This window comes from Pteropus vampyrus, unplaced genomic scaffold (genome assembly GCF_000151845.1).
Source record: "Pteropus vampyrus isolate Shadow unplaced genomic scaffold, Pvam_2.0 Scaffold347, whole genome shotgun sequence".
Classification (NCBI taxonomy): Eukaryota; Metazoa; Chordata; class Mammalia; order Chiroptera; family Pteropodidae; genus Pteropus; species Pteropus vampyrus.
The window spans coordinates 1,742,376-1,765,736 of NW_011889128.1; the positions used below are offsets into that span (position 1 = coordinate 1,742,376).

The 23,361-nt window shown below is 53.2% G+C and overlaps 4 protein-coding genes across 6 annotated transcripts; 1 reads left to right on the forward strand and 3 right to left on the reverse strand.

The window, feature by feature from the left end:
* Nucleotides 1-15: 15 nt before the first annotated feature.
* On the forward strand, nt 16-7,436 carry PPP4C (protein phosphatase 4 catalytic subunit). 2 transcript variants are annotated; one of them, XM_011378729.2, is made up of 9 exons: nt 16-152; nt 349-511; nt 4,097-4,148; nt 4,671-4,721; nt 4,941-5,042; nt 5,636-5,809; nt 5,902-6,028; nt 6,736-6,925; nt 6,998-7,436. In XM_011378729.2, the coding sequence occupies exons 2-9, from the start codon at nt 414-416 to the stop codon at nt 7,125-7,127; spliced, it is 924 nt and encodes a 307-aa protein (XP_011377031.1). In that variant the 5' UTR covers nt 16-152; nt 349-413; the 3' UTR covers nt 7,128-7,436. The 2 variants fall into 2 exon arrangements, with proteins under 2 accessions (XP_011377031.1, XP_023378271.1); XM_023522503.1 differs by lacking the exon at nt 4,941-5,042 and having other exon boundaries at nt 6,998-7,351.
* A 99-nt stretch (nt 7,437-7,535) lies between these two features.
* On the reverse strand, nt 7,536-12,135 carry TBX6 (T-box 6). Its single transcript, XM_011378731.2, has 8 exons — nt 11,860-12,135; nt 11,536-11,770; nt 10,372-10,639; nt 10,142-10,288; nt 9,994-10,064; nt 8,840-8,913; nt 8,574-8,757; nt 7,536-8,493 (listed from the first exon to the last, which is right to left on the reverse strand). The coding sequence occupies exons 1-8, from the start codon at nt 11,975-11,977 to the stop codon at nt 8,280-8,282; spliced, it is 1,311 nt and encodes a 436-aa protein (XP_011377033.1). The 5' UTR covers nt 11,978-12,135; the 3' UTR covers nt 7,536-8,279.
* A 952-nt stretch (nt 12,136-13,087) lies between these two features.
* Nucleotides 13,088-16,368, reverse strand: YPEL3 (yippee like 3). Of its 2 annotated transcripts, none has more exons than XM_011378732.2 (4): nt 16,231-16,368; nt 15,388-15,570; nt 14,941-15,298; nt 13,088-13,582 (listed from the first exon to the last, which is right to left on the reverse strand). In XM_011378732.2, exons 2-4 carry the CDS (start codon nt 15,459-15,461, stop codon nt 13,493-13,495), a joined length of 522 nt encoding a protein of 173 aa, XP_011377034.1. In that variant the 5' UTR covers nt 15,462-15,570; nt 16,231-16,368; the 3' UTR covers nt 13,088-13,492. The 2 variants fall into 2 exon arrangements, with proteins under 2 accessions (XP_011377034.1, XP_011377035.1); XM_011378733.2 differs by lacking the exon at nt 16,231-16,368 and having other exon boundaries at nt 14,941-15,049; nt 15,255-15,298; nt 15,388-16,153.
* Nucleotides 16,369-17,596: 1,228 nt separating this feature from the next.
* Nucleotides 17,597-23,297, reverse strand: GDPD3 (glycerophosphodiester phosphodiesterase domain containing 3). Its single transcript, XM_011378734.2, has 10 exons — nt 22,641-23,297; nt 22,352-22,394; nt 21,981-22,116; nt 21,855-21,900; nt 21,579-21,697; nt 21,415-21,504; nt 20,954-21,087; nt 19,575-19,634; nt 19,419-19,470; nt 17,597-17,788 (listed from the first exon to the last, which is right to left on the reverse strand). The coding sequence occupies exons 1-10, from the start codon at nt 22,777-22,779 to the stop codon at nt 17,660-17,662; spliced, it is 948 nt and encodes a 315-aa protein (XP_011377036.1). The 5' UTR covers nt 22,780-23,297; the 3' UTR covers nt 17,597-17,659.
* Between the last annotated feature and the right edge of the window lie 64 nt (nt 23,298-23,361).

Sequence of the window (23,361 nt, forward strand, 5' to 3'; positions counted from 1 at the left end):
TGTGTATGACGCCACATCCGGCGTGCGGCGGAACTGGCCTCCCTTTGCTTCCGCGGCGGGGCCGGAAGTGGAAGCGGCGGTGGCGGCGGCCCAAAGCCGAGGGAAAGAGGACGGCAGGGACCCTGAAAGCCCGAGCCAAAGTCGCAGCAGCGGTAATAGTCAGGGGTGCCTCTTGGCCACTGTCCCTAGTGCGGTACCGCGGGATTCGACGGGAGTTATCAGGAGGCGGTCAGGGCTGTGGGACGATGTGAGGGGAGGTGGGGGTGGCGAGCCAGCTCCAGAATGGAGTTGCCCACCCCCTGGCACCCCCTACGGACACTGATTCGGCCTTGTCTTGGCCTTTCCCAGGAGACCCCTGTGCGGTGCGGAGGGGGCGGTGGCCCTGGCTCTGACCCGCGCCGGGGGGGTGGGCCATGGCGGAAATCAGCGACCTGGACCGGCAGATCGAGCAGCTGCGGCGCTGCGAGCTCATCAAGGAGAGCGAGGTTAAGGCCCTGTGCGCTAAGGCCAGGTGAGCCCGCTGGCCCCGGGGAAGGGAAGCCCCGCCGCTGTCCAGTAGTTCCGGCCTGGGGCATACCCAACTGAGAACTTTGGGCCTGGTTCATCCTAGAAACTTTTCCAGGGAAAGAACAGAATAGGACCACTTCTCTCGAGGAGCAACCAGACTGTTGGGGGAAGGCAGACCTGGATAAAGATACTTAAAGTATTAAGTGATGTGTTTTCAGTGGAGTTAGTTATAGGAAGTACTTAGGAAGCTCAGGGAAACAACCCAATCTGTTGGGGGTACAGAGAAGGCTTCTTGGAGGAACTGAACTTTGGGAGTAGGCCTTGAAGAATAAGATGATGAAAGGGAGTGTCAGCAAGAACAGAAGTTCGAGTCAGAAAAGCTAAAGATTCTGTGGTTTATGAAATTCTTTTAATTCCAAGACCATCCCTTAAAGTGGGTGGTATTGTCCCCATTTTATGGGTGAGGACTCTCATGTTCGGAGTCAACCAGCAAGGAATGCAGTCTGAAGCCAGTTCTCCGTGTCCTGTCCCTTTTCAGGCCATAATGCAAGAAGGTGGATTTGGATCACTCATATTCAGTGTGGGAGCCTCAGAAATGGTAGCAAATAAGCATGATATGAAGAGAGGCCCAACTCAAGAGTTCTGTGGGAAGTAGGATGATGTAGTGGTAAAGAGGCCAGACTTTGGAATGTGATGGCTGTAGGTTAGAATCTACCACTTACTAGCTGTATTGGTGATCTTGAGGTCTCAGAAACTTTCTTTACCAAAAAGTAGGAATAATAGTACTTAATAAGATGGTTGTGGAGAGTCAGTAAGTTGGTGCTTGGGATGAGCTCAGTATAGTTCTTTGGTACCGTATAAGACCTTGACACTACTTACAGGTTATTACTGTGTAAGAAGAGGGCAGTGCTGTCATCAGAGAAGGCTTCTAAGAGAAGGTAGCCTTCAAAGATGAAAATAATTTGGGTAGGTGATGAGAGCAGTGCCAGTGAGCAATGCATTCCAAGCAGGATGAGAGTAGGTGAAAGCCCTGAGATGTGTGGACAACAGTGAGGATACCAGTTACCTGCCTCCTTTGAGGGGCTGTTTGACTGTGGCTTCCACCAAGCTGGAGAACTTGTGGGAGAAAAGCCAGCAGAACTACCCTGTATTTATTGAACAACGCAGCTAGTCTGGCCTTGTACTGGCAAAGAATTTATATCCATTTCCTCCCCACAGTAATCTTGTGAGGTTGGAATTGTTTGCTCCGTTTTACATAACAGGAAGCCATGACTCCTACAGGCCTAGTGACTTGACAGATCACCCAGAGAGAAAGTGGCAGAACTGGGCTCTGAACTTGTGGCCATCAGGTTATTTGCTTGGCCCCACACAGAGAGACCCATAGCAGCCAGACAAAGCCTGCAGAGGTTTGGAGAATAGGCAAAGCTTTTAAAATGCTTGTCTATGGCTCTCACATGTTTTGCCTGCTTTCTCAGTCTTGACTGACATTCTTAGAGACTTAAACGAATTGCTGTCTGGCTCTATTCTTTATGTCATGATAAAAGTCCCCCCATAGGTCCTGGACCAATTTGGTGGTGGTGATAGCTAATGCTTAGATAGCATGGTGGAGTTTCCAGGAGAATGTCTTGCCCATGGTCTCACATTAGTTAGAGGGGAGGTTAGTTTTGGCTCCAGGTCTTTTTCTATACTCCATGCTCATGGACAGCCAGGCAGAGACATTAAAACTGTGTGAGAGGCAGCAGGGAGCTACGGAAGACTGAGGGGTAGGAGGATCCTGCCAAGTTGAAAGTGAGATAGATTTAGGAGGTCCTAGACTGAGGCCCGAGTTGGCCACTGTCATCCCAGGCCCATACTGAAGAAGGGCCAACTCTAGCACCTAGCCACTCACCAGGGGCCCAGGCCAAGGCTGGTAGTGTCAGGAGCTTTGGCTTGCTCAGAGGGTATATAGACTCAAACTCTTTGAACTACAGAGGCCTGAAGGTGTGAGCTGAACTTGCTCCTATTGAAAAGTTAGCATGTTCAAAGAGCAGAGGGTTTTGAATCAGGTGGTCTTCAAGGTGAACCCTAGCTTTGTCACATATAAACAATATGACCCTGGTCAAGTTACTTTACCTCTTCAAGTCTTTGAAATCATTATGGAGCTCAAATGAGATTCCACACATCCTAGGGCAGGCCTTGGTACTTTGATAAGCACTTGGTAAAGGCAGTGTTAGTTGCGGAAGTAAAGGTGAGCAAGCGCGAGCCCTGAGGGCGCTGGTGATGTGCAGCAAGTGACAGAGCTGGGGCGGGACGGTAGGCCTTATTCCCGGACCATGCTGGGGCCCTGTTAACACTGAGGTGGGGTTTTCACCCAGAGTCTGGAAGGGGCTGGCTGAAATTCTCAGGAAGTTGGGCTCCTGGGTTCGAATTCAGACACTCTCCAGCTTTGTGACCTTGATCCTGCTGCTTTTTTCTCTGAGTCTCGGTTTCTTTATCTGTCAGATGAGAAGAACCTTCTCAACTCAGTTGGAAAGTTCACTGTAAGCAGTTGATGTGGAGGGATGTTCAACACAAGATAGGTGGGAGAGCCTGGTTGCTGCATGGCCCCTGGAGCTTCCTTTGTCATGCAGAGTACCGTGAGGGACCTATAGAAAACTATGAGCTCACAGAGCCCTAGTCTAGTGGGAGAAGAGTGAGGAGACGCAGAAGACTGAGGGCTAAGCAGGTACCTGGGCCAAATCAGAGTAGCTTATAAAAGCCAGATCCTGGAGCCAGAAGGCCTTGGTTCAAGTCTCATCTGTATGACTGAGGCCATTTTTTTCATCTGAGCAGTAGGAATCATCACAGTGCCTGCCTTTGAAGGTGGTGATTTGATTGCATGCGTCATTCTTGCAGAGCCTACAGCCCTGGCACATGGTGTCAGGAACATGTTCCAGCAGCCCTGGAACATAGAATGTTCACTGCTGCAAAGGATCTGGAAATAGAATACTACTTAATTGGTTGTCTATACCTGACAGTAGTTTTATGTCATGCTTATTCAAGTAGAAGTAGGCTGCAGTGCAAGGAAAGATGAAAGAACCAAGTTCTCACTTCCTCTAACTAAATAATGAAAAAGTAGCAACAATGTATCACTTTGAAGATCACATTGATGACCAGCCTCCCTAGGGCACCCCCCTGTACCTTTGGACAGCCTGAGAGAAACACTCAAAGACTCCTGTGATGGGTAGAGAGAGACTGTAAGAGCTCAGCCAAGGGCACCGTCTAAGGCTTAGGGCACAGCAGGAGCAGAGGGCTCTGAGTGGCAAGATATTTCCTGGGAGTGCTGGATGTGTGCAAGAGCAGCAGAGAGGGTCAAGGCTGGGAAAGTAACCGCCTACTTGGAAAGGCTTTGAAAGCTGGAACAAAAGCTTAGGTTTTGGCCTTTTGGCAGCGGGGAGCTACAGAGGGGTGTTAAGCAGTGGTCAGCTTATCCTGGGGAAATTGCACGCCTTGCTCCTGCCCCCTAGAGGTTCAAGGGCCACCTCATATCCTCCCCTCCCCTCCCCTGAAAAAAGGTCAGGAATTGGGCTGGGCTGGCCTGGCTGTGGTGACCCTGGTCTTCTGTCTCTAGAGAGATCTTGGTAGAAGAGAGCAACGTGCAGAGGGTGGACTCGCCAGTCACAGTGAGTACCCTCTGTCCTTCTGGAGCCTAGCTTGGTCTTTCAGGCACGTGAACATTCCTCATAGTCTTGTGGGCTCCAGAGATCTACCCGTTATCCTTGGGAATCTCACTATAAGAAATAGGTGTTATAGGGAGGGTCTCTTAATTTTTTGGAGGAATATTCTTGGCCAGGGCAGAAGGACTCTTAATTTGGTGAGTGATTCTATTCCACGTGTTTCTACGTGTTCTGTATTATTAGTTACTTTACTGAAGGGAGTAAGGCGAGGAAGGGGTCAGGTCTTCCAGGAGCTGTAGGTCTGGCTGGAAAGACCTGGCTCTGGCCCTTGCCCACAGAACAGTTGGCACTCAGTGTGGGATGGAGATTAATTCCAGACCATGCTAACTTGGGGTGGGAGAGATTTTGAGAAATAGAGGCTTAGACAAAAGTGATAAGGATCTACTGAAACGGTGGGTGATTTGAAGATAGCCCCTAGGAGCAAAGGCTTTTGGACTGTGAGTTCCCACCCACCTTCTCACTTCCCAGGTATGCGGTGACATCCATGGACAATTCTATGATCTCAAGGAGCTGTTCAGAGTGAGTGTGGGTAAACATTGGGGAAGGTGACCAGGGGGGTGACTGGAAGACCCTTTTGAGAGAGAAAGCTTTGAATTTGGTGAGTGGAGTAGGGGCATAAGGCCTCTAGTTAGGTGTTTGATGGGCCTTTTGTGAAAGAAGGGCTTCAATTTGACTGGAAATGGGCCACCACAGTGGGTAGGGAACAGTTTAGGACCAAGCAGAAGTTTCTCCCCCCAGGTGGGTGGCGACGTCCCTGAGACCAACTACCTCTTCATGGGGGACTTTGTGGATCGTGGTTTCTACAGCGTTGAAACGTTCCTCCTGCTGCTGGCACTTAAGGTGGGAACTGCTGGCTTTTGGAGCCCAAACCCGGGCTACCTCAGGCCTTACCTGTCTGCATCCTTTCCACCCTCCTCTCCTGCTCTGTCCACCCCCAACTCTGAGCTGTGCTGCTGGTGCTGACAGATTCTGTTTGGCAGCGGTGGTCAGAGAAGCTTTCTTTGACTCGGGGGCATCTGGTTGGGTCCCTAGAGGATGAGGTCAGAGGGGTGGCGTCATAGAGTGGGGAGCAGAGAAAGTGGTGAGAGTTGAGTTCAGCTGGATACAGCATCCACTGGTTGGAGACAGGTGGTAAGGGGCCAGATGACAAAGTGCCTTTAAGGTCTTGCTAAGGACTCGGTCTCTACCTGGTGGGTGAAAGAGGAGCCATTAGGTTTGTAGTTGATGAGACGGGGGAGGGGCCAGCTTTGTATCCTCTGGAGGAGGGACTGGGAGCCTATGAGGTGAACACAACATTGTTCAGGTGAGAGATGACATGAATCCGGGCCAGGGTGGTGGTGATGAGGATGGAGTGGGACTGGCAGATGTGAGGAGATCAAGGAGGGAGAGAGAGAGAGCCTAGACTCCAGCCGTGCCTTGGTGCTTACCTCCAGGTTCGCTATCCTGATCGAATCACCCTGATACGGGGCAACCATGAGAGCCGTCAGATCACCCAGGTCTACGGCTTCTATGATGAGTGCCTGCGCAAATATGGCTCAGTGACCGTGTGGCGCTACTGCACTGAGATCTTTGACTACCTCAGCCTGTCAGCTATCATTGATGGCAAGGTAGGCTGGCCGCAGGGCTCCATGGGGATGAGAGGGATGGGGGAGACTGGGCCTGAGCCTCCCTTCCCTCCTATCTTGCTCCCCCGCTGTAGATCTTCTGCGTGCACGGGGGCCTCTCCCCTTCCATCCAGACCCTGGACCAGATCCGGACAATTGACCGAAAGCAAGAGGTGCCTCACGACGGGCCCATGTGTGACCTGCTCTGGTCTGACCCTGAAGGTGAGGGCAGACAGGTGGGGCAGGGGCAGTTGGGCTTTACCCTTAGCTTGGCAAGAGACCGAGGGGGTTCCTTTGGTTAAAGCGAGTACCTTGAGCAGAGCAGGCTGGTTTTCACTCAAGTCTATGCTTGACCTTCGGACAGCTGGCACTGTTGATCGGGAGCGTGGGTAGCTGGTGCTTTGAGCCCAGAGAGGGAATTGGGGCCTGTATATCAGAGATGTTAAGGACAAAATCATTGGCTTCCTCGCTGTGAAGGGGCTTCTGCAGAGGTCATATGCTTGGAATGACAGACCTTTGAGAACCCCTCATTTTGTGGGGTTCCCCAGCTAATGGGGAACAGAGCTGAGCTTGAAAGCCAAGTCTCCCAGGCATCACTCCAGGGCTCGCACTGCCTGCCACACTTGACTGCCCTGTTACCATTCCCAGAGCAGCCCTTGTTCACACGTGCTGTACCAGTGTGGTTCTTACAAGCACCTCCTTTCACTCTCGTGTGTACCTGCATCAGGAATGTCTGCCTTCGGAGCTTATCTGCTTCAACATTTGTTGTCCTGTCCCCCAAGACCCCCAGAACACATTCGAACCTTGTGCTCTTGCCCCACAGGCCCAAATGGGGGAGGGAAACAGGATATTTTCCTTCAAAGGGCAGTGGGCAACCAGAGAAGGCCTTGAAGACACCCTCTCCCCATCTGTACCTTCATTTGCCTCAGACACAACAGGCTGGGGCGTGAGCCCCCGTGGAGCTGGCTACCTATTTGGCAGTGATGTGGTGGCCCAGTTCAATGCAGCCAACGACATTGACATGATCTGTCGTGCCCACCAACTGGTGATGGAAGGTTACAAGTGGCACTTCAATGAGACTGTGCTCACTGTGTGGTCAGCACCCAACTACTGCTACCGGTGAGCTGCCTGGGCCAGGAGGGGGTGGGGATCTAGGCTGATACACTCTAACTGCCGCCCTCCGACTTCCAGCTGTGGGAACGTGGCAGCCATCTTGGAGCTAGATGAGCATCTCCAGAAAGATTTTATCATCTTCGAGGCCGCTCCTCAAGAGACACGGGGCATCCCCTCCAAGAAGCCCGTGGCTGACTACTTCCTGTGACCCCTTTGGCCCCTGTCCCCCTCCAGCCCCTCTGGCCCTTGGACCACTGTGACTGCCCTCTTCAGACAGAGGCTGGGCATTGGGGGGCTGTCCCCGGCTCTGCTCTCCCCACAAAGAGGGCACTTTGAGGGTGAGGACTTTCTCTGGAGAGGCTCAGAGCCTCAGCTCCATGCTCCTCCTCTCCCTTCTCCCCACTTGAACCATGAAGTTTCCAAGAATTTTTTTGTTTTTTTTTTTTTCCTTTTTTTGTTTGTTTTTAGATAAAAATTTTGAGAAAAAGAAAAAAATTCTAATAAAAGAAGAAAAATGGTATTTGGGTTTGTGTCATATTTGGGAATGAGCAGCGATGCTGGCCTGGGTCCTGGCATGGACATCAGGGCTTTGACTGCCCCAGAAGCCTAATCTCTTCAGGAAGATGAGGCTCAAGCCAGTCAGCTTGCCCAGAGCCTCCTGGTCCCCATTCACTGACCGTGACTGCTCTTGAGGGCTTTGAGTGCTAAGTGGAGGGCTGGGTTCTCAGAAGTGGCTCTATTTAATTCTCAAAACAATGCCTGTCAGGTCATTGATACCCCATTTTCCTGAAGACAGGCCCAGAGCAGGTGGGTTTACATGCACAGTGTCAAGCAGATGGAAATGACAAGTCTAGATTTGGCCAGGGTCTCCCCACAAAACCTTTGCTCATCCAGCCCCCTCCCAGGATCAAACACCATTAGCCCAATGTTTCCAGAGCACTGATGTCTTTTGAATTTTATTAACAAAAATACTCTGGTCCTGAGAACAAACTGGTGTGGCTCTCACTGGGGTAAGGGGTTTGATTGGCTGAGCCCAAGGATGAGGCCTAGGAGTTGCCAGTGCTGTTCTGAGGCCCCATTTGGCCAGGTAGAGCCTCCCTCCATTCACACGGAGGTGAGATTCGAGAGGCGAGGCGGGAAGGGGAAGCTGGCCCCATCTGGACTCCCAGCAGCTTAGCCTGAGCTTTGAAGCCAGAGCGGGGTGGGAGTGAAATCAAAGTGTGAAGTGGGGTAGGGGAGGCCCAACGCAGCCATTTGGTGTGGGGGATGGGGCCAGTGGAAGTAAGAGGGGTACAGGCCTGGGGGAAGGGAAGTGGAAATTTGTGGTGGAGGACAGGGAAGCAGAGGGTCCAACAATGGCTCAGAACATTGGTTTAGAGCCCACATCCAGGCAGGCCCCAGGCCCAGGGTAGGACAGGGAGAAGGGGCCCCCTTGGAGGAAGTGCGAGGCAAAGGGTGCTGGAGGCACCGCTGCTGGGTATCCTGAGCCTCCTGGGCCAGAATGCAGGTCCAGGAATGCGGCTGAGTAGGGGGCTGAGCGCCCAGAGTCTGGAGCCTCAGGGAAGCTGGGGTTCCTGAAGTGGAGAAAAGTGTCAGAAAAGGGAGAGGGACTCCAGCCTAGAAGAGCCCAGCTCTGTGCCCTTGTCCCGCTTACCTTGTTGGAAGGTGACTGGGGGCCCCATGGAAAGCTGCAGGGTGCAGAAGGTAGGCCTCAGCACTGGGGCCACCACATGGAGGAGCTGGGGCAGGAGCAGCTTCCTGGGGTTCTGGGGCCTGCTCTGGCTCTGACTCACGAATGTCCCCACCCAATGTGGAATCACAGGGACCACCTGGTGCATCTGGGGAGGCAGAAGAGATAGGTCGGGCTGAGGAGAATCAGCATCTCAGGCTTGGCTGCATTACCAATAGGACTACACTCACCTCCACTCCCATAGGCTTCTGTGGCTACTGGTTCTGGGCCCCGCAGTTTCCTCTTCACACGGGCGTCTCGCTCCCTGGGGAATATGATGATGATGGTGATGATGATGATGATGATGATGATGATGATGATGATGATGATGATAGCACTTACCAGGTGCTAGGCATTCCCCCTCCCAGGGACCCTATCAGGTAGGTGCCATTATTATACCCATTTTACAGATGGAGGAACTGAAAGCCAGATAATTAAATGACTAGAAAACAGAGCTGGGATTTATTCCCCACTTAAAACTTTCTCATGATTTCCTATTGCATTTAGAATCAATGGAAACTTCTTCCCAAGCTCCCGGGCTCATCCCACCTTGCTCGCTCTGACCGTCCCCACGAGCTGCCTTCCAGCTCCCTCTTCCGTCTTTTCACCTGCCTAATTCATCCTTCTTGTCTCCATCCAGGCATAACTTCCTCAAGGATATACTCTGACCTCCCACAGAACCACATGCCTTCCCTGATAACATTGGTCAACAGTTACACTGTTACATTTGTTGGGGTGACCTTTTGATTAATGTATGTTTCCTTTGCAAGGGCCAGCCCTGAGGGGGTTGTATTCCGAATAGAAGCCAAAGTCCTAACCAAACCTTTAGTGTCTAACATAATCTGGCTCCCCATTACCTCTCTCCCCACTCCAGCCACACCACAGGTATGCTCCCACCTCATGCTGTTCCCAGATATTCACATGGCTCCCTCCCACAATTCCTTCAGGTCTTTTCTCAAACGTGCCTTCTCGGTGAAGCCTTTCCAGGCCTCTTATCTAATCAGTAACTCACTCGTTTTTCCTATCTTCCTTCCTGATTTATTTCTTATATCTTTAGAATTTATTTCTAATGTATATTATTTCTCTCATTTAGTTGTCTACTCTGCCCACCAGAGTATCAGTTCCATGAAGGCAGGACATCGATTTATTCTGTTTACCGATGTTATCTCCAGTGCCTAGAACTGTGCTTGGCACATAACAGATACTAGATAAGCATTCGTCGAATCAGTGAATAAATGTTTTTACTTACCATTATGTTCCTGGCGTCAAGCACAGTGCCTGGCACATACTGGTTGATTGATAAACATTTGTTGAATGAACGAGTAAATGAATGAACGATACCAACCTCTTACAGTTTCTGCCATTCTCCCGGAAACCTTTGGCAAAGGGGTTGGCTGCAATCTTCAGTTGTGTGATCTGGGGGCACACATCCAGAGTCAAAGCTCCTGTAGCCTGGATAGGGTATTGCCACCTCCTCAAGCAGGGGCACTCACCTGTGGGTTCTGGTAGGCTGTCACGGAGATGAACATGGTCTCAGGAAAGCGGAAGGAGGCGACACCCCCCCAGTGTTGGCTGCAAAGCTGGGCGGCTTGCACCAGGTGTACTCGGGGCTGATACTTGTGCATGGAGTGCAAGATTAGCTGGGAAGGAAGAAACAGGCGTGACCCCCTGCCCTGGGCCCCACCCCCCAGCCTCCACCCTAGGGTCCCAGCCTGGGCCTCACGTGGCCGTGGGGGTCCAGTGTGCTGTTGGTGAGCTTGACACGATGGAAAGACACAGGCTGCCGCATCCAGTGAGCACCAGTGGCAGGAGAGTCAGGGTGAATGTAGACTCGGTCAGGCAGGCGGGGCTCTGCCTTGCCACTGGGCTCCCAGCGCTGGCCCTGCCAGCGGTAGCGAGCTCCGTCCACTGGCACCACATCCAGAAGGAACAGGTAGCGGGCCTCGGGATCCAGACCAGTGACTGATACTCGGCAAGCAGGGAACATGCGCCTGGATGGGAGAGAGGATGGGAGAGGCCTGGAGCTACCCACTGGCCAGAGGCGGGCACAGAACAGGCAAGGGAGCAGAGCCACCAGCTCATGGAATTCTGTTATAGAACATTCAAGGTGGAGGTAGAACTGAGGTCAGGGTCTGGAAGGTTGTTTTATCTCATTTTACAGGTAGGAAACAGGACAGATCTGATCAGGGTCACACAGCAGGATGGAGCAGAGCTTGGACTCCTAACTCCTGGCCCTTCAAACTCCATTTGCAGAAGCACAGATGACACACTTTTCTCCAGGAAATCTTGCCAGGAGCCTTCTTGCTCTCCACCCTGGTCTCCTCACCTGATCTCCAGCACCAGAATCTACAGCTGCTGGACAAACTTGCTTCAGACAAAAAAAATGTTCTGCCTTCAGTGGGGCAGAAGACTCACCATGCTAGGGCCTGAGCTCCTGGCCTAGATAAAGACCCCCAACAAGACCATACACTGACCATATCCCTGCCTCCAGGGTGACCCCGGACCTAGTCCCATACTGACAAACCCTAACTCTGATCCTAACCAGATTTCTCTGATTCTGGTCACTGTCTGGCCTTTGACCATAGTCATTGTTTAAACCCCTGCAGACTGACCCCTTGATCTAAGCCACATACTAACCTATAATCCTTCCAGACTTTCTGACCCAGCCACAGACTCAACATACTGACCCTCAACCCTTGCCACAGCATGACCCCTGATCTAGTCACCGTGTAACTCCTGACCCAGGCCACAATCACATTCCGAACTTAGAGCTAGAGCCCCCCTCTAGAAACACCCAATCCTAGCCCCATCACCAGGAACTCTGCCTTTTCCAAGAGACCCCCACCAGGAACATGCTGAGTCCTCTGACCCTGCCCAGCCCCCTCACCTCCCAGCTTTGGTGATGATCATCTCTGTTCCCACGGAATTGAACTCTTTCCACAGTTCCCGATTCTCCAGGCTCAGGCTGACTCCAGGGAGTGAATGAAGGGCCTCTGCGGCTGCAGGGGCCGGCTCAGTGCCCAGGGCTGGGGGAAGAGGGGGCAGAGGTGGGGGAGCGGCCAGAGTGTGGGGAGTAGCCTCAATCCCGGAGAGGAAGCAATCCAGTTTGGGACTGTTCAGATCTGGAGATAGGGGGAGAATGACTAGGCAGCCCAAGGCCACAGCACCCCCCTCCCCCAATTCCTACACAAGAGCTCATCCCAAAGCTCACCGGGGTAGCAGTACCCTTCTGCTAGGGCAGGCGGGAAGCTGGAATCGGCCCCTGGCTGAGGGGGCCCAAGGCGGTAGCTGGTCCCCAGAGAGGGGTACAACTCTCGTGGATGGTACATGGAGTAGTCTTGTCTGGCCTCAGGTCACGCTGCCTAGAGTCCCTCGGTGCTAAGAAATGCCCCCTTTATAGCTCACAGCTCAGCCCCTTCCAGACCCAGGATCACAGCCCCTCCCTCTTTGGGGCCCTGGAGTTGGGCTGGGGTGGAGACCCCTGGGGCCTGGAAGGGGTCCAAGAGGGGGCCGGATACCTGGGTACCCTCCCCTTCTTCCCTCCCCTCCAGGCTTCATAAGCCTCAACCCCCTGCCCCCTCATTACATAATTAACTCCTCGGCCTGATTGATCCCCAGGGCTTGGACAGAGATGCAGTTTGGCGCTTCCGGCCAGCTGGTCCCCTTTCCCACGGGGGGAGCCCCGGCTAGGGATAAGCTACTGAGGGGCGGGGCCTGGAACCTGGGATGGAGCCTGGAGTCCTGGGGCAGACCTTGCTACCCCACATTTTTCTGGCAGGTGACCTCTCCCCACCCACTACCCTTCACTTGGAGGATGGGGCTTGGAGGAACGAAGCATGACTGGAGGAAAAGAGCAGAGATAGAGGGAGGCAGCCTGAGCCTATTGTTACGCTGGGCACCGGAGTCCACAGCTGAGGGCTGAAACAAGGAGTCTTTTCTGGTTCCCATTCTGAAAAACCTCCCCCGCTCATCCAAGTCTCAAAAGTTCAGAGGTTCCCCACAGCTCTACAGTCCCTGACTGGAGGGCAACCTGGGTTTCCCAGAAGGTCCCGTGCTGGAGAACCCTTGGAACTACACTTCCCAGCAGGCCCAGCGTCCACTTTGGCGCAGAGACAGATGCCGCTGGGACTGCTGGAAGTTGTAGTCGGAAGGAGGGCAGCAAACCGGTTGCCTCCCAGGAGAACTGCCCCCGGGCTGTAGCAAAATGCTAAGGCTGAGAAGATACAGGTCCGCCGAGGTCATGGCCCAGGGACCCAGAGTGGGCTGGGCAATCATGGGGCAGTGAGACCCGTCCTGGACCCTAGAGAAGATGGCTGAAGCCAGGCCCAGGAGTGCAGGCTCCCTCCCACCTGCCCCACTGGGGCTCAGAAGAGAACAGGTCTACAGAGGCAGGAATATGCATTTGGGCCCCCACTTCCCGATTCCACATGAGCCTGGGGCTGTCTCCACTCCATCGCTTTATTATGTACAAACGCTACAGAACAAGGGGAGCAGACACGAGTGCGGTGAGAGTGGCCCGGTGGAAGGCGTTCACAGGGCAGATGGTGCACTGGGGCTAAGACAGCAGCACACGGGTCATATCTATAGGATAGGCGGGGCAAGAATAGGTTAAAAAACGAGATCCAAGCCAGCCAGATCGCAGGGCGGTGCGGGGGTGTTGTCCACCTTCTGATTTTCCCCCAAGGTCACAGTGCATGCAATAAAATATATGTACAGGAGCTGGATCCTTCCTCTGCAGGGGGTCTGGGTCCAGAGCTCTCTTCCAGCGGATTTCGCCCTTCGGAAGCCAGTGGCGCCCCCTGGCGGCCAGGCCGGGCTGGAGCCACATGCGGCAAGAGCGCGGGTCAGTCCCAGCCGTTGTCTTTGATCATGTGGTTAAGTTCAATGATGTACTTCCCCTCTTTGTACTTCTGGCTGCTCTCGAAGGCCTGTTCCTGAAAGGAGGGAAGAGGCTGACATCCCTGGAGCAAGGGCCTTAACAGGGATAGGGGCTGGGGCATGGATATGATTGGCTGCATTTCACATGTGAGAAAACTGTCACCCAGAGAAACCAAGCCACCTGCCCACAGACACAGAGCTAAGAGGGTGGGCTGAATTTCTCATGAAAGAGACAAACAGAATTCACTTTTAAAGTACTATTGTTGGCTCCAACAATGAGAACATGGAAGTTTCTACAAGATTCAGGAATTACAAATTGGTAGCCTGAGGGCCAGTTTTGGCCTACACGTGTGTTTTGTCTGGCCAACAGAGTTTAATAAAAATAACTTTGAAATACTAAAATATAGACAGGCCATGCGCACTCTGGTTTGTCACAGAATGCTCCTCCCCCATGAACGTTTCCCCTTTTGCAGACCCACAGTATCTGCTTGGCCCTGCAAGCATTTGTTTTTGACCTCTACATTAGGCCACCTCTTTATTTCACAGAGGTCCAGAGAGGCCAAGCCACCCATCCAAGGACACAAAGCAAATCTGTGGTAGGGCTAGGGATGAACTCAAGGTAAAGGCTGACTGCCTGTTTCTGCCTGTGGCAGCCACATCGCAGAGGTACCACAGCTCCAAAAGACTGCAGTTTCCCAAGAGCATCTTTTTTTTTTTTTTTGCTGCATCTATTCTGATCCCCATAACAATCTTGGGTGCTGGGTGGTGGCTTTATTCTCCACTGCCGGATAAGGAAATTCGACTCAGGTAGTGAAATCAGACCCTGGACAGCAGCACTGGCAACAAGGACCTTGGAAAAGGAGGCTCATGGACCTAAGCTCCATGTTGCTACGGGGTCTTGGGCAACTTCTCTGATCCTGTGAATGGCAACAGAAGCTGGGGTTAAGGGTTTGGAGTTAAAAAACAAAACAAATGTAGGATTCTGGTCCCTATTTTGTTATTTACTCATGTGTGTGACCTTGGGCGAGTTACCTAACATCTCTGGGCCTTCCTTTCTTCTGTAAAGTGGAGATAATAACAGACTCTACCTACAGGATTGTCGTAATGATTAAATGAGATAATATATGCCAAGCACATAACAGTACATGGCAACAGCATTCATAAATGGTAATTCTGATTATATACGTATATCTAAAATGGGGATGCTTGTGCCTGTGAGGAGAGGGATGGGTTAAGAGAAAAATTCTAAAAGCCCTTGTGGGATGTGAGAGAAGAAAACATGGTCAGGGGATGAAAAGACAGTTAGTTTAACTTGTGTGAGCTGGACCTATGTATGCTGAAAGATTGCCAGATGGCTGCTTGCTATGTGAGGTCAGGTCAAAGGCTAGCCTGGGGTCAGAGGTCACTGACTCACATATTTCCAGCCCAAAGTGGTCTTGCAGTTCTCGCAGTGGATGTCAGCAACAGCATGAAGGCCCGTCAGCAGCACCCGCTCCTCGGCTGGCCCACAGCCAACGTTCACCCTGTAGGGATATGGGGACAGTCCCGGGGAGGGTCCCACCATCACAAAGGCCCCGTCTATCCAACTGTGTCTGTCCTTAGCATCTAAGAGAAGGGTGATCATAACCTGCTTGAACCAGGGGACTCTTGGAGTCTCAGCATGATGCCAGGGGTACCACAGGTCAAAATAGAGGTTGGGGAAAGAAAGAAGGGAGGCTGAATACTCACACAGAATTGAAGAGGTAGGCACGCCCCTGACTGCCCTGGAAAGACTGAACAGTGGGAGAGAGAGAGGAGGGAGTCAGGGCTGCTAAGCAGCCCCTCTAGCCTCCTATTCCAGTCCCAGCTGTGACCTGGTTACCTTGGAGATGAGGTCGTCGTGGTTGGCCAGGTGAGCGCGGCAGTGGGCACAGCTATACCTCCGGTGACAATCATCCAGGTAGGCCTGAAACGTCTTGGGCTTTGAAATCCGCACCATGGCGGGGGCTGGGGGCAATGGCCCCACACGGGGAGCAGCCCACGGGGAGCAGAGGGAGCCCAGTGCCTGCCGGAAAGGGAGCGAGTGGACTGTCAGGACATGCAGGCACACCCAGAGCCATGGGGACTCTCTCTGTCACACTTGGCTGCCGTCTCCTCTCCCCAGAGCCAGCAGCCTCTCCAGGGGCCAGAGCCATCTCAGTTTTGACTCACTGAAGAGGCCTCAAGTTGTACCAGTGGGGAAACTGAGGCTAGGAGGAGCCCAAGATGAGTCACCCACTTGCTTCTGGCCACACCCCTGCTGAGCTGGCAATTGAAGCTGGAGGAAGGGGCTTTAGAGTAGATGATCTGTCAGTGCTCTGTTTAGCGGCTGCATGGTGGGGTTAGGAATTGGACGGTCTTTAGGATCTGAGCCGCGGGGGGAGGGTTAGGGGCGACTCACTTTAAGGTACAGGGAGTTCACCTGGGGCAAGGGTCCCTCACCTGGAGAAGGCTGGGGGCCTCGCTGAAGATGGAGGGTCACCTAGGAGGGGAGGGGCTCTTACCTGGGGACGTTGAGGCCTTGTCTATGCCGAGGGAGTCTTACCTGCATCGCGGAGCCTTACCTGAGACCCCGGGACTCACCTGGGGTGTAGGGTTGGGGGGCGGGCGCCGGGGGAAGGGGGTTGTCCTCGTTGGCGGGGCGGGGGCGCAGGGCGACGCGCAGCCCTGGCCATGCGGGCCTCACCTCGCCTGGGCGTGCGGGGGCCCGGTCCGCCGGGGTGGCCTGGCCTGGGAGTGGGGGGCGCTCCTGGTGGGCGCCGTCCCCCCCGGCCCGGGTTCGCAGCCGCCGCGACTTGTTTACACCGAGACCAGCTGCTGCCGCCGCTGCGGCGGGAGGGGGAGGGGGCCGGCCCTTGGTCCCAGCGGTCGCGGTGGCCAATAGGCGCACGTCATGCAAATGAGGGGGCGCGTCACACAGCGGCCAGCGCAATCCTGGGCTACCCTTCCCCCTGCTCTCAGCTCCCGCCTACCCGGAAATGCGGCTGCAGCTCGCGACCCAGCCAGCTGCCCCTCTGGCCTTCCGCGGTCCTTGAAGGAGCAAGAACCTGAGGTACCTGACCTGGTGTGGGTTAGGAGGCGGACAGTGTCTGGATGCACGCCTCGGGGACATAATAGTCATAATTATCAGCGTTTACCCACCACCGTGCCCCACTCTCTTAATCCCCGCAGCAGTCCTATGAGGCAGCTTCTGCTATTGTTCCCACTTTACCAGGAAACTAGCTTCAAAGAAATCTAGCATCTCTCCCGAGGTTATCCAGGTGGTAAGAGGCTAAGCTGGGGTTCTCGCTTTGGTCTGATTCCACAGTCCTTGCCATAGCACCAAGGACAGATTCTTGGAATGGAACCGCTAAAGGTGTCTGTGTTAGACCCCTGGGAGCCAGAGCTAGGAACAAGCCAATTCCTGTGGAGCATCGCCTTCTCCAGGTGGCACCCTCCTCTGGTGCCCCGCCCCTCCAGGCTGAGTTGGTGTCTGCTGAGGGCTTCCCCCTTCCCTTTTCTCACATCCCAACGTCTGTTTAAACATGTGTCTGCCATACTAAACTTGGCTTGTTTCCTGCAGTAGCTCCAGTACCCAGCCTAGCCTAGTCAATACATGTTTGTGAAATATGTGCTTCATTAAATGAATAAGGTACTGGGGCTAAAGAGGGCCGAAGAATTCGGGAAGCTTCTGGAGTAGGAAACTTGGGAGTGGAGGGTTGAATGGCTGAGGTAGCAGATGGAAGTGCTATGAACTCAGCTGTCTCAGTCATTCCCACCCTTGGCAGCCAGGCGAGGAGGCTCTCAGGGACAAGTCAAGTCCTTTGCCCTGTGCCTGGTGTTCTTAATGGTCTCAGGAGAATGGAACCCTTATCTGTGGCTCTAAAGGGACATTCCTGAGGAGAGCGGAAGCCAGGCTGGCACAGGGTGTGGCATTATTCTACATCTGGAATGTGACGGAACCAGTGGGTCAGGCTGGTTGGCCTTAGGATGGCCTCTTTTGTCCTAAGCTGCCATTTTTGCAGTTTTCTAGGATCCCCAACCATCCTTCTCTCCAAACACAAAGGCATGACTGAAAAGAAAATATTTATTAGGGAAGGAACAGAGAGAAGGCAAGGGCCTCTGGCCCAGAAGGCCTACGCAGCTGCTCTACGGTTGTCCAGGTAGTGCCGCAGAGCTGTGGGGTAATCAGTGATGACACCAGTGGCCCCTAGGCTGTAGGCCACTTCAAAATCCGACTCTTCATTAAGGCACCAAAATATCACCTGGGTGGGGAGGGAGGGGCTTGTAGTTTCCAAACAACTTTACCTGGAACCCCCCCCACCCCTTGCAACCAGATGGTCGGGGCTCTCCCCCTCTGTGGAGTGGTGGTATGCTGGGGAGCTGATTGTTAGGTTTTCAGGAATTTCACAAACTGGTTTTAAACACAGCCATTATTAAATATTAAATTATATAATTTCACAAACTGGTTTTAAACACAGCCATTATTAAATATTAAATTATATAAACTTGCAATTCAGTAAACTATATTAAAAACCAAAGTAATAAATACTAAAAACTCACCACTTCCTAATAATTTTACTACATTTTACTATTACCTATGCTCTGGAGATTATTTCCACTGTACACAGTCTGTTGAATGTGTACAGTGGAAATACTCTATAACGATGTGCTACCTCACATCTCTTCCCAACTCTATGTTCAGTGACTTCATGTTGGTAGCCTGAAATTGGCCAAGGTGGGAGTATAAACACCAGAAAAATGATCTAATGCTCAAATTAGAGTGCTTCCCCCCCGTTGAAGAGCCAGTTATGGACTGCTACTCTGCATCTTCCCTGCCTCCTGAGTCCTTTCCTGTGGCACTGATAGAGATAGTAGGTAGAGATAGTATTTGTATCCTGGGCAAGGCGCTGATCTGTAAGAGCCACATCATCCCCATGCCTCACTCACTCCTACATTCAATCAGTGGCTTTGTTGACCCTTCCATCCATCCCCACTGCTGCCACTGGAGCCCAAGAGCCCAAGTTCTGTCAGTGGCAGCAACAGCCTCCTCATAAGACTTTCTGCTTCTACAATGGCCCCCACAATTTCTTCTCCACATGGAGAACCTCACTCAACAAACCTTGGATCAAGTCTCTCTCCTGCTTAGGGCCCCTCAAAAGCTTCCCATCCTGGGCCGAAGTCCAGGTTTCTTACTGAGGTCCACACACTGCCTGCCTCAGCCTCTGCTGCCTTCTCCAGCTCCCTTGTGCTGCTTCCTCCAGACTGCAGCCTGGTAGAAGCCCTCTCAGTTCCTCAGACTGCCAAGGCCTCTTGCTCCTCTGGGCCTTCCTACATGCTGAGCCTCCTGCCTGAGATGCCTTCCCTTTCCCCTCCCATTGAGCCAGCCCCTCACTTCTTCCAGAAGGCCTTCTCTGACTCCCACAGACCACTACACTGTTTCCTTACTGCCTACTGGTTGCCCCTGCAATGGCCTGTTTCATTTCCTTCCTCTGCCCTTGATGGTAAGCTCCCTGCTTCATCCCCAGTACAATAGTGTCTGGAACTTATTCTTAACGAAGGTTTGCTAATTACATGACCTGATCAAAGCTGATGCTCAGGAGAGTGGGAGGAGCTGGGCTAGGCTGGTCTTTGCCCAGCCCCCCTCATCAGGGATCAGGACAGTTTAATACATCACAATGGCTAGCATTTATAAAGCCCTTAGTAACTACCAGTTACATATCCAGAAGAGTTACCTACAGCATTATCCCCATTTAACAGATGAAGAAACCAAGACTCAGAAGGTGACCTGCCCGAAGGACCCAGCTAGTCAGTAGCAGAGCCGTGATTGGAACGCAGTGCTAGGCCCACGCTGTGAACCATCCCCTTGCTGAGGGGGTGGTGGTCGAGGCTCACCTGCACCCCTCGCTGCTCCAGGTGTTGGATCAGACTTTTCCTCATGATGAGCCTGGTGGGGGGGTGATGGCAAAGGCCATGATGAGAGGAACTAAGAAGAAGGGCAGAGGCAGATCTCTAAGGAGACACTCCACCCAGCCTTATCTCCCATCTCACCATTTAGAAACCACAGCACACAGCTGGTTCAGGCCAGAGTAGGAGAATGGGAAGTAGGTCCTGCAGAGAGGTGGTGTCGTGGTCAGCCCATGGGTCTCTCTCTGTCACAAGGGTGGGTAGTTGGGTGGCAGTGACCCCTGACCAGTGAAACCCGCCCCCTCTAGAAGAACCTTTGCAGTTGGCGAGCTGAACAATTCACCCATTGTTCAGTGAGATCCTAATCCTATATCCTTGATTCCACGCTTTGAGGGTGTGCACTTGCTTCACCATTTTATAGGAAAAGAAACTAAATCTTGGAGAGCTAAAGGGACTTGCCTGAGGTGACACAGCAAGTCTGTAGTGGGGCCAGGACCAGAACCCAGCTTGATTTCCAAACTGGACATGCAGTCTGGAGGAGGTCCTAGTGGTTGGGCCTGACTAGCTTCCTGAGACCAGACTGCATTTAGTGGGTTGGCTACTTGCCCCTAATTGTCCCACCCCAGGGGTGACTCTAGAGGCTTCACAATGTCCCATGGCAGGCTTTAGAGTCAGACCCAGGGCAAACTGGGCTCTGTACTTTCAGCTGTGTGGCCTTGAGAAAATTATAGAACCTCTCTGAGCCTCGGGTTCTCCGTAGGTACTACTGAGTCATGATTTTTGTACCTTCTGGGGGTGCTACAAGGTAAAGCTCAACTAAACATACTTTAGGACATGAAAACACTCTGTAAATCCTGTATAAAAAGTTATGTACACAAAGTTGTAGCATGAGTCTTTGTAGCAGGGATTGTGGGGCTGGCTGGGAGCTTCCCTCAGGACAACAGAGGGGAGCAGAAAGCACTGGAGCTGCCACAGAGAAGTTCCCAAAAGTGAAGGGAGGGGCCAAGCCTGAGAGCTGGTGAAGTATCCAAATTCCTGATACTTTGCCCAGCTGTTACTTTGTTAATCCATGTCTCCCACTGGGAAAACACTTGCTTTTCCTTTTGAGAATCAGAGAGTAATGCTATAATTTACATCTGTCTTCCTAGCAAGATTGTAAACTCACTGAGGGCCTTACCCCACCCATATTGGTCTTATGTATTAGTGTAACTGCACCTGCAACAGAGTAGGCATTCAATAAATATTTGTTGGATGAATGAATAAATGAACACTTTGTCCTAAAACTCCATCCACATCAACAAACATCTGCATAGAATTTCAGGGGGTTTTTGGACTCCTTAGTATTCATGAATGCTGGATGAGAACCACTGTCTTCAAAGCACCCTGGGGGTTATCCTGAGGGCATCTGGGGGGCTTGGGGCCCTATGCAATGGGGCTTGAGATGGGGGAAGTATTTTTCTGAGGACAGAAGCAGCTGGGGGCCTGGGGAGGATGAAGAAGGGTGTTGGGGACCCTGTGGGTACCTGTTGATGATAGTGGGCAGGAAGCACATGAAGAACTTCTCGGGAATTGGGATGAAGGGCAGCAGTCCCACGTAATAGAGCAGTAACAACCAGAATCCTCGGCTTATTGTGAAGCAGAATGGCATCTCGGGGTTCTGGGAAGCAAGGGGAGGTGAGAGAGGGATCAGTCTGCTCCTGGGGAAGCAGAGTAGAGGCCTGGGCTGCAGGGGAAACAGTTCTGGACATTCAGGAAGCCCTACTACCTGTAGGATCAAAGCAGCATCTTGGCCCAGCGTTCAAGACCTAAATGCACCTTCCCTGCTCCCACCAGCATGCCTTTGCTCACATACTTTCTCCATCACCTCACCTCTCAAAATCCTCCAGAACCCCCCCAGGCTCTTCTAGCCTAGGCCCCTCAGGCTGGGCTGGACTCCAGCTCCTGGGAGGAAGGGCCGCTGGAGCAAGGAAGGAAAAAGACTCACGGCAGCCCTGCACTTCTTCATGACTGAGCTCTTCTCTGAGGCCCAGATGGTGATTTCACTGCGGTCAAAGCTCCTCACCAGGCTGGCTATCTGGGAGGGGATGGAGGTGATGGGGAGTCAGGCCTTCTCCAGCCCTGGCCCCCCAACCTAGCCTGTAGCACTACCTTATGAATGAGTTGCTCGTTTTCCCCTTTGATCTCCACACTCATGGGCATCCGAGGGAACCTCTGGAACAAGTCCTCTAGACGCACCATGTGCTGGTCTGACCCATGTGCAAAGTGGCCTGGGGGAAGTTGTGGGAAGAGAGATCAGAGGAGGATTGGTGGGGTGGGGGTAAGAACCCATGGGATAAGGGGCAAGTTCCAGAGGAGGAGAGCAGACATTGAGGCTATCACCCTACATGGGCTGGACCAGCCCAGAGTCATAGTCAATGCTCTTACCAGGTGAGAAGTAAACCTCCAGCTCCTCCTTGTAGAGGGGCAGCTCCTTGGGAGAGCAAAAGCATGTCACCAGGAGGCATGTGTGGAGGCTCTCTGGGTATGATGGGGAGCTGGGGCAAGACCCACCTCAAAGTCCAGGCTGCCCACATCCCTATTCACGCCTGACTGGCGCAACAGGTTCTCGTCGTGGGACACCACCACTACACCATCCCGCGTCAGCTGGCAGTCCAGCTCCAGGAGGTCGGCTCGCTGAGCCATGGAGCTATGGGAGCAAAGATCAGTGGGGTGTGGGACATAGGGATGGGCCAGACCGCAGGCTGGTGGGACAGTTCAGGGGAGCGTGGGTGGAGTTTAAGGTGGAATGTACAGGCTGTGCACTGCACACCTCCGGGAGGCTCCTGTCACCCAGGCTAGGAAGTAAATGGCACCCCTTGGCATCATGCAGCACACGGCCGGCACGACCTTACCCAGCAACTGGGCCAGGTGGGTGCACTCACTTCTCCATGGCCTCCATGGTGTTCTCCAGCCTCTCTCCAGATCCTGTGTGGGGTACCAGAGTGGGTCCCTCCTTCTCCCTTCCCCACTGCCTCATCACTCCCGTCAGCCCAGGTTGAATAGCCTCTTCTTCCCCATTCCACATCCTGCGCCACTACCCTGCTCTCCTACCTTGGTTTCTGCCCTCTCACATCCAGCTCCTTGTACCCACTCCTCTGCTGTCCACCCTGGCACCTGTCTTGCTATCCTCACTCCACCCTCAATAGCTGCCACGCCCCCCCTCCGGCTCACCTCCCCGGTGGGCCCCCAGGCGGGGACAGAAAGCTGGAACCCAGGGCGTGTGCAGCAGGCGAGGCCGGCGCAGTAAGAAGATGGAGAGCAGGACATAGCTACCCAGAGTGGGCAGAGCGTAGTAGAGCAGAGGGCTCATGGCCGTACTGCCTCTCCGGGCTCCAAATGCTGTGAGCTCAGCTGTCCCTGATAAATTGTGCTGTCTTGCCGACTGCCTGGCCAGTCTGATGTAGGCTGGTTCCACCACTGGCCGCCACCACGCCCCTGGGACCTGCTGAGCCTGCTGCTGGCTAGAAGCCAGGCTGCAGGGCTCAGCTGGGGATGGAGGCAGAAGGAAAGGCCAGGCGGCTCTGGCTCTCACACTCCCAGGCCCGTCGTAGACCCCAGTACCCCTCTCTTCTCGGGCACACAGGGCAAGTCAAGTCCTCCACCACCAGGTTGCTACAGCCTTCCCCCTTCCCACTGGTGTGTGTGGCCAAGGGATGTAACACACTGCTCCTTACTATTTCCGGAGAATCTGGGGTGTGTAGGGTACCCCTGAGTCACCCCGGAATCACCCGAGCCAGTTAGACAGGAAGCCAATAGAGAGGGTAGAGAACAGTGACTCTAGGGAGAATTGACCCCACTCTGTCCAGGAACCTGGAGCTCCTTACACTCTCATACTCAGCCCTGGCCAGAGGGGAGTCAAAAGTCACTAGGGCCAGGTAAAGCCACAACTGGG

Bases quoted from the DNA above. Each gene is read 5' to 3' on its own strand.
- PPP4C (XM_011378729.2), top strand. From the start codon at position 414: ATGGCGGAAATCAGCGACCTGGACCGGCAGATCGAGCAGCTGCGGCGC. The intron at 4,722-4,940 runs GTGAGTGTGGGT...TTCTCCCCCCAG, and splicing joins ATCTCAAGGAGCTGTTCAGA to GTGGGTGGCGACGTCCCTGA. The intron at 6,926-6,997 runs GTGAGCTGCCTG...TCCGACTTCCAG, and splicing joins GCACCCAACTACTGCTACCG to CTGTGGGAACGTGGCAGCCA.
- TBX6 (XM_011378731.2), bottom strand. From the start codon at position 11,977: ATGTACCATCCACGAGAGTTGTACCCCTCTCTGGGGACCAGCTACCGC. The intron at 11,771-11,859 runs GTGAGCTTTGGG...CCCTATCTCCAG, and splicing joins AGAAGGGTACTGCTACCCCG to ATCTGAACAGTCCCAAACTG. The intron at 8,914-9,993 runs GTTGGTATCGTT...CATATTCCCCAG, and splicing joins AATGGCAGAAACTGTAAGAG to GGAGCGAGACGCCCGTGTGA.
- YPEL3 (XM_011378732.2), bottom strand. From the start codon at position 15,461: ATGATTGTCACCGGAGGTATAGCTGTGCCCACTGCCGCGCTCACCTGG. The intron at 15,299-15,387 runs GTAACCAGGTCA...CCCACTGTTCAG, and splicing joins ACGACGACCTCATCTCCAAG to TCTTTCCAGGGCAGTCAGGG. The intron at 13,583-14,940 runs GTGAGTCAGTGA...CCCTCCTTTCAG, and splicing joins CCACTTTGGGCTGGAAATAT to GAACAGGCCTTCGAGAGCAG.
- GDPD3 (XM_011378734.2), bottom strand. From the start codon at position 22,779: ATGAGCCCTCTGCTCTACTACGCTCTGCCCACTCTGGGTAGCTATGTC. The intron at 22,395-22,640 runs GTGAGCCGGAGG...TACCCCACACAG, and splicing joins CCTGGGGGCCCACCGGGGAG to GATCTGGAGAGAGGCTGGAG. The intron at 17,789-19,418 runs GTGAGCCTCGAC...CTCCCCACCCAG, and splicing joins TGGAGCAGCGAGGGGTGCAG to GTGATATTTTGGTGCCTTAA.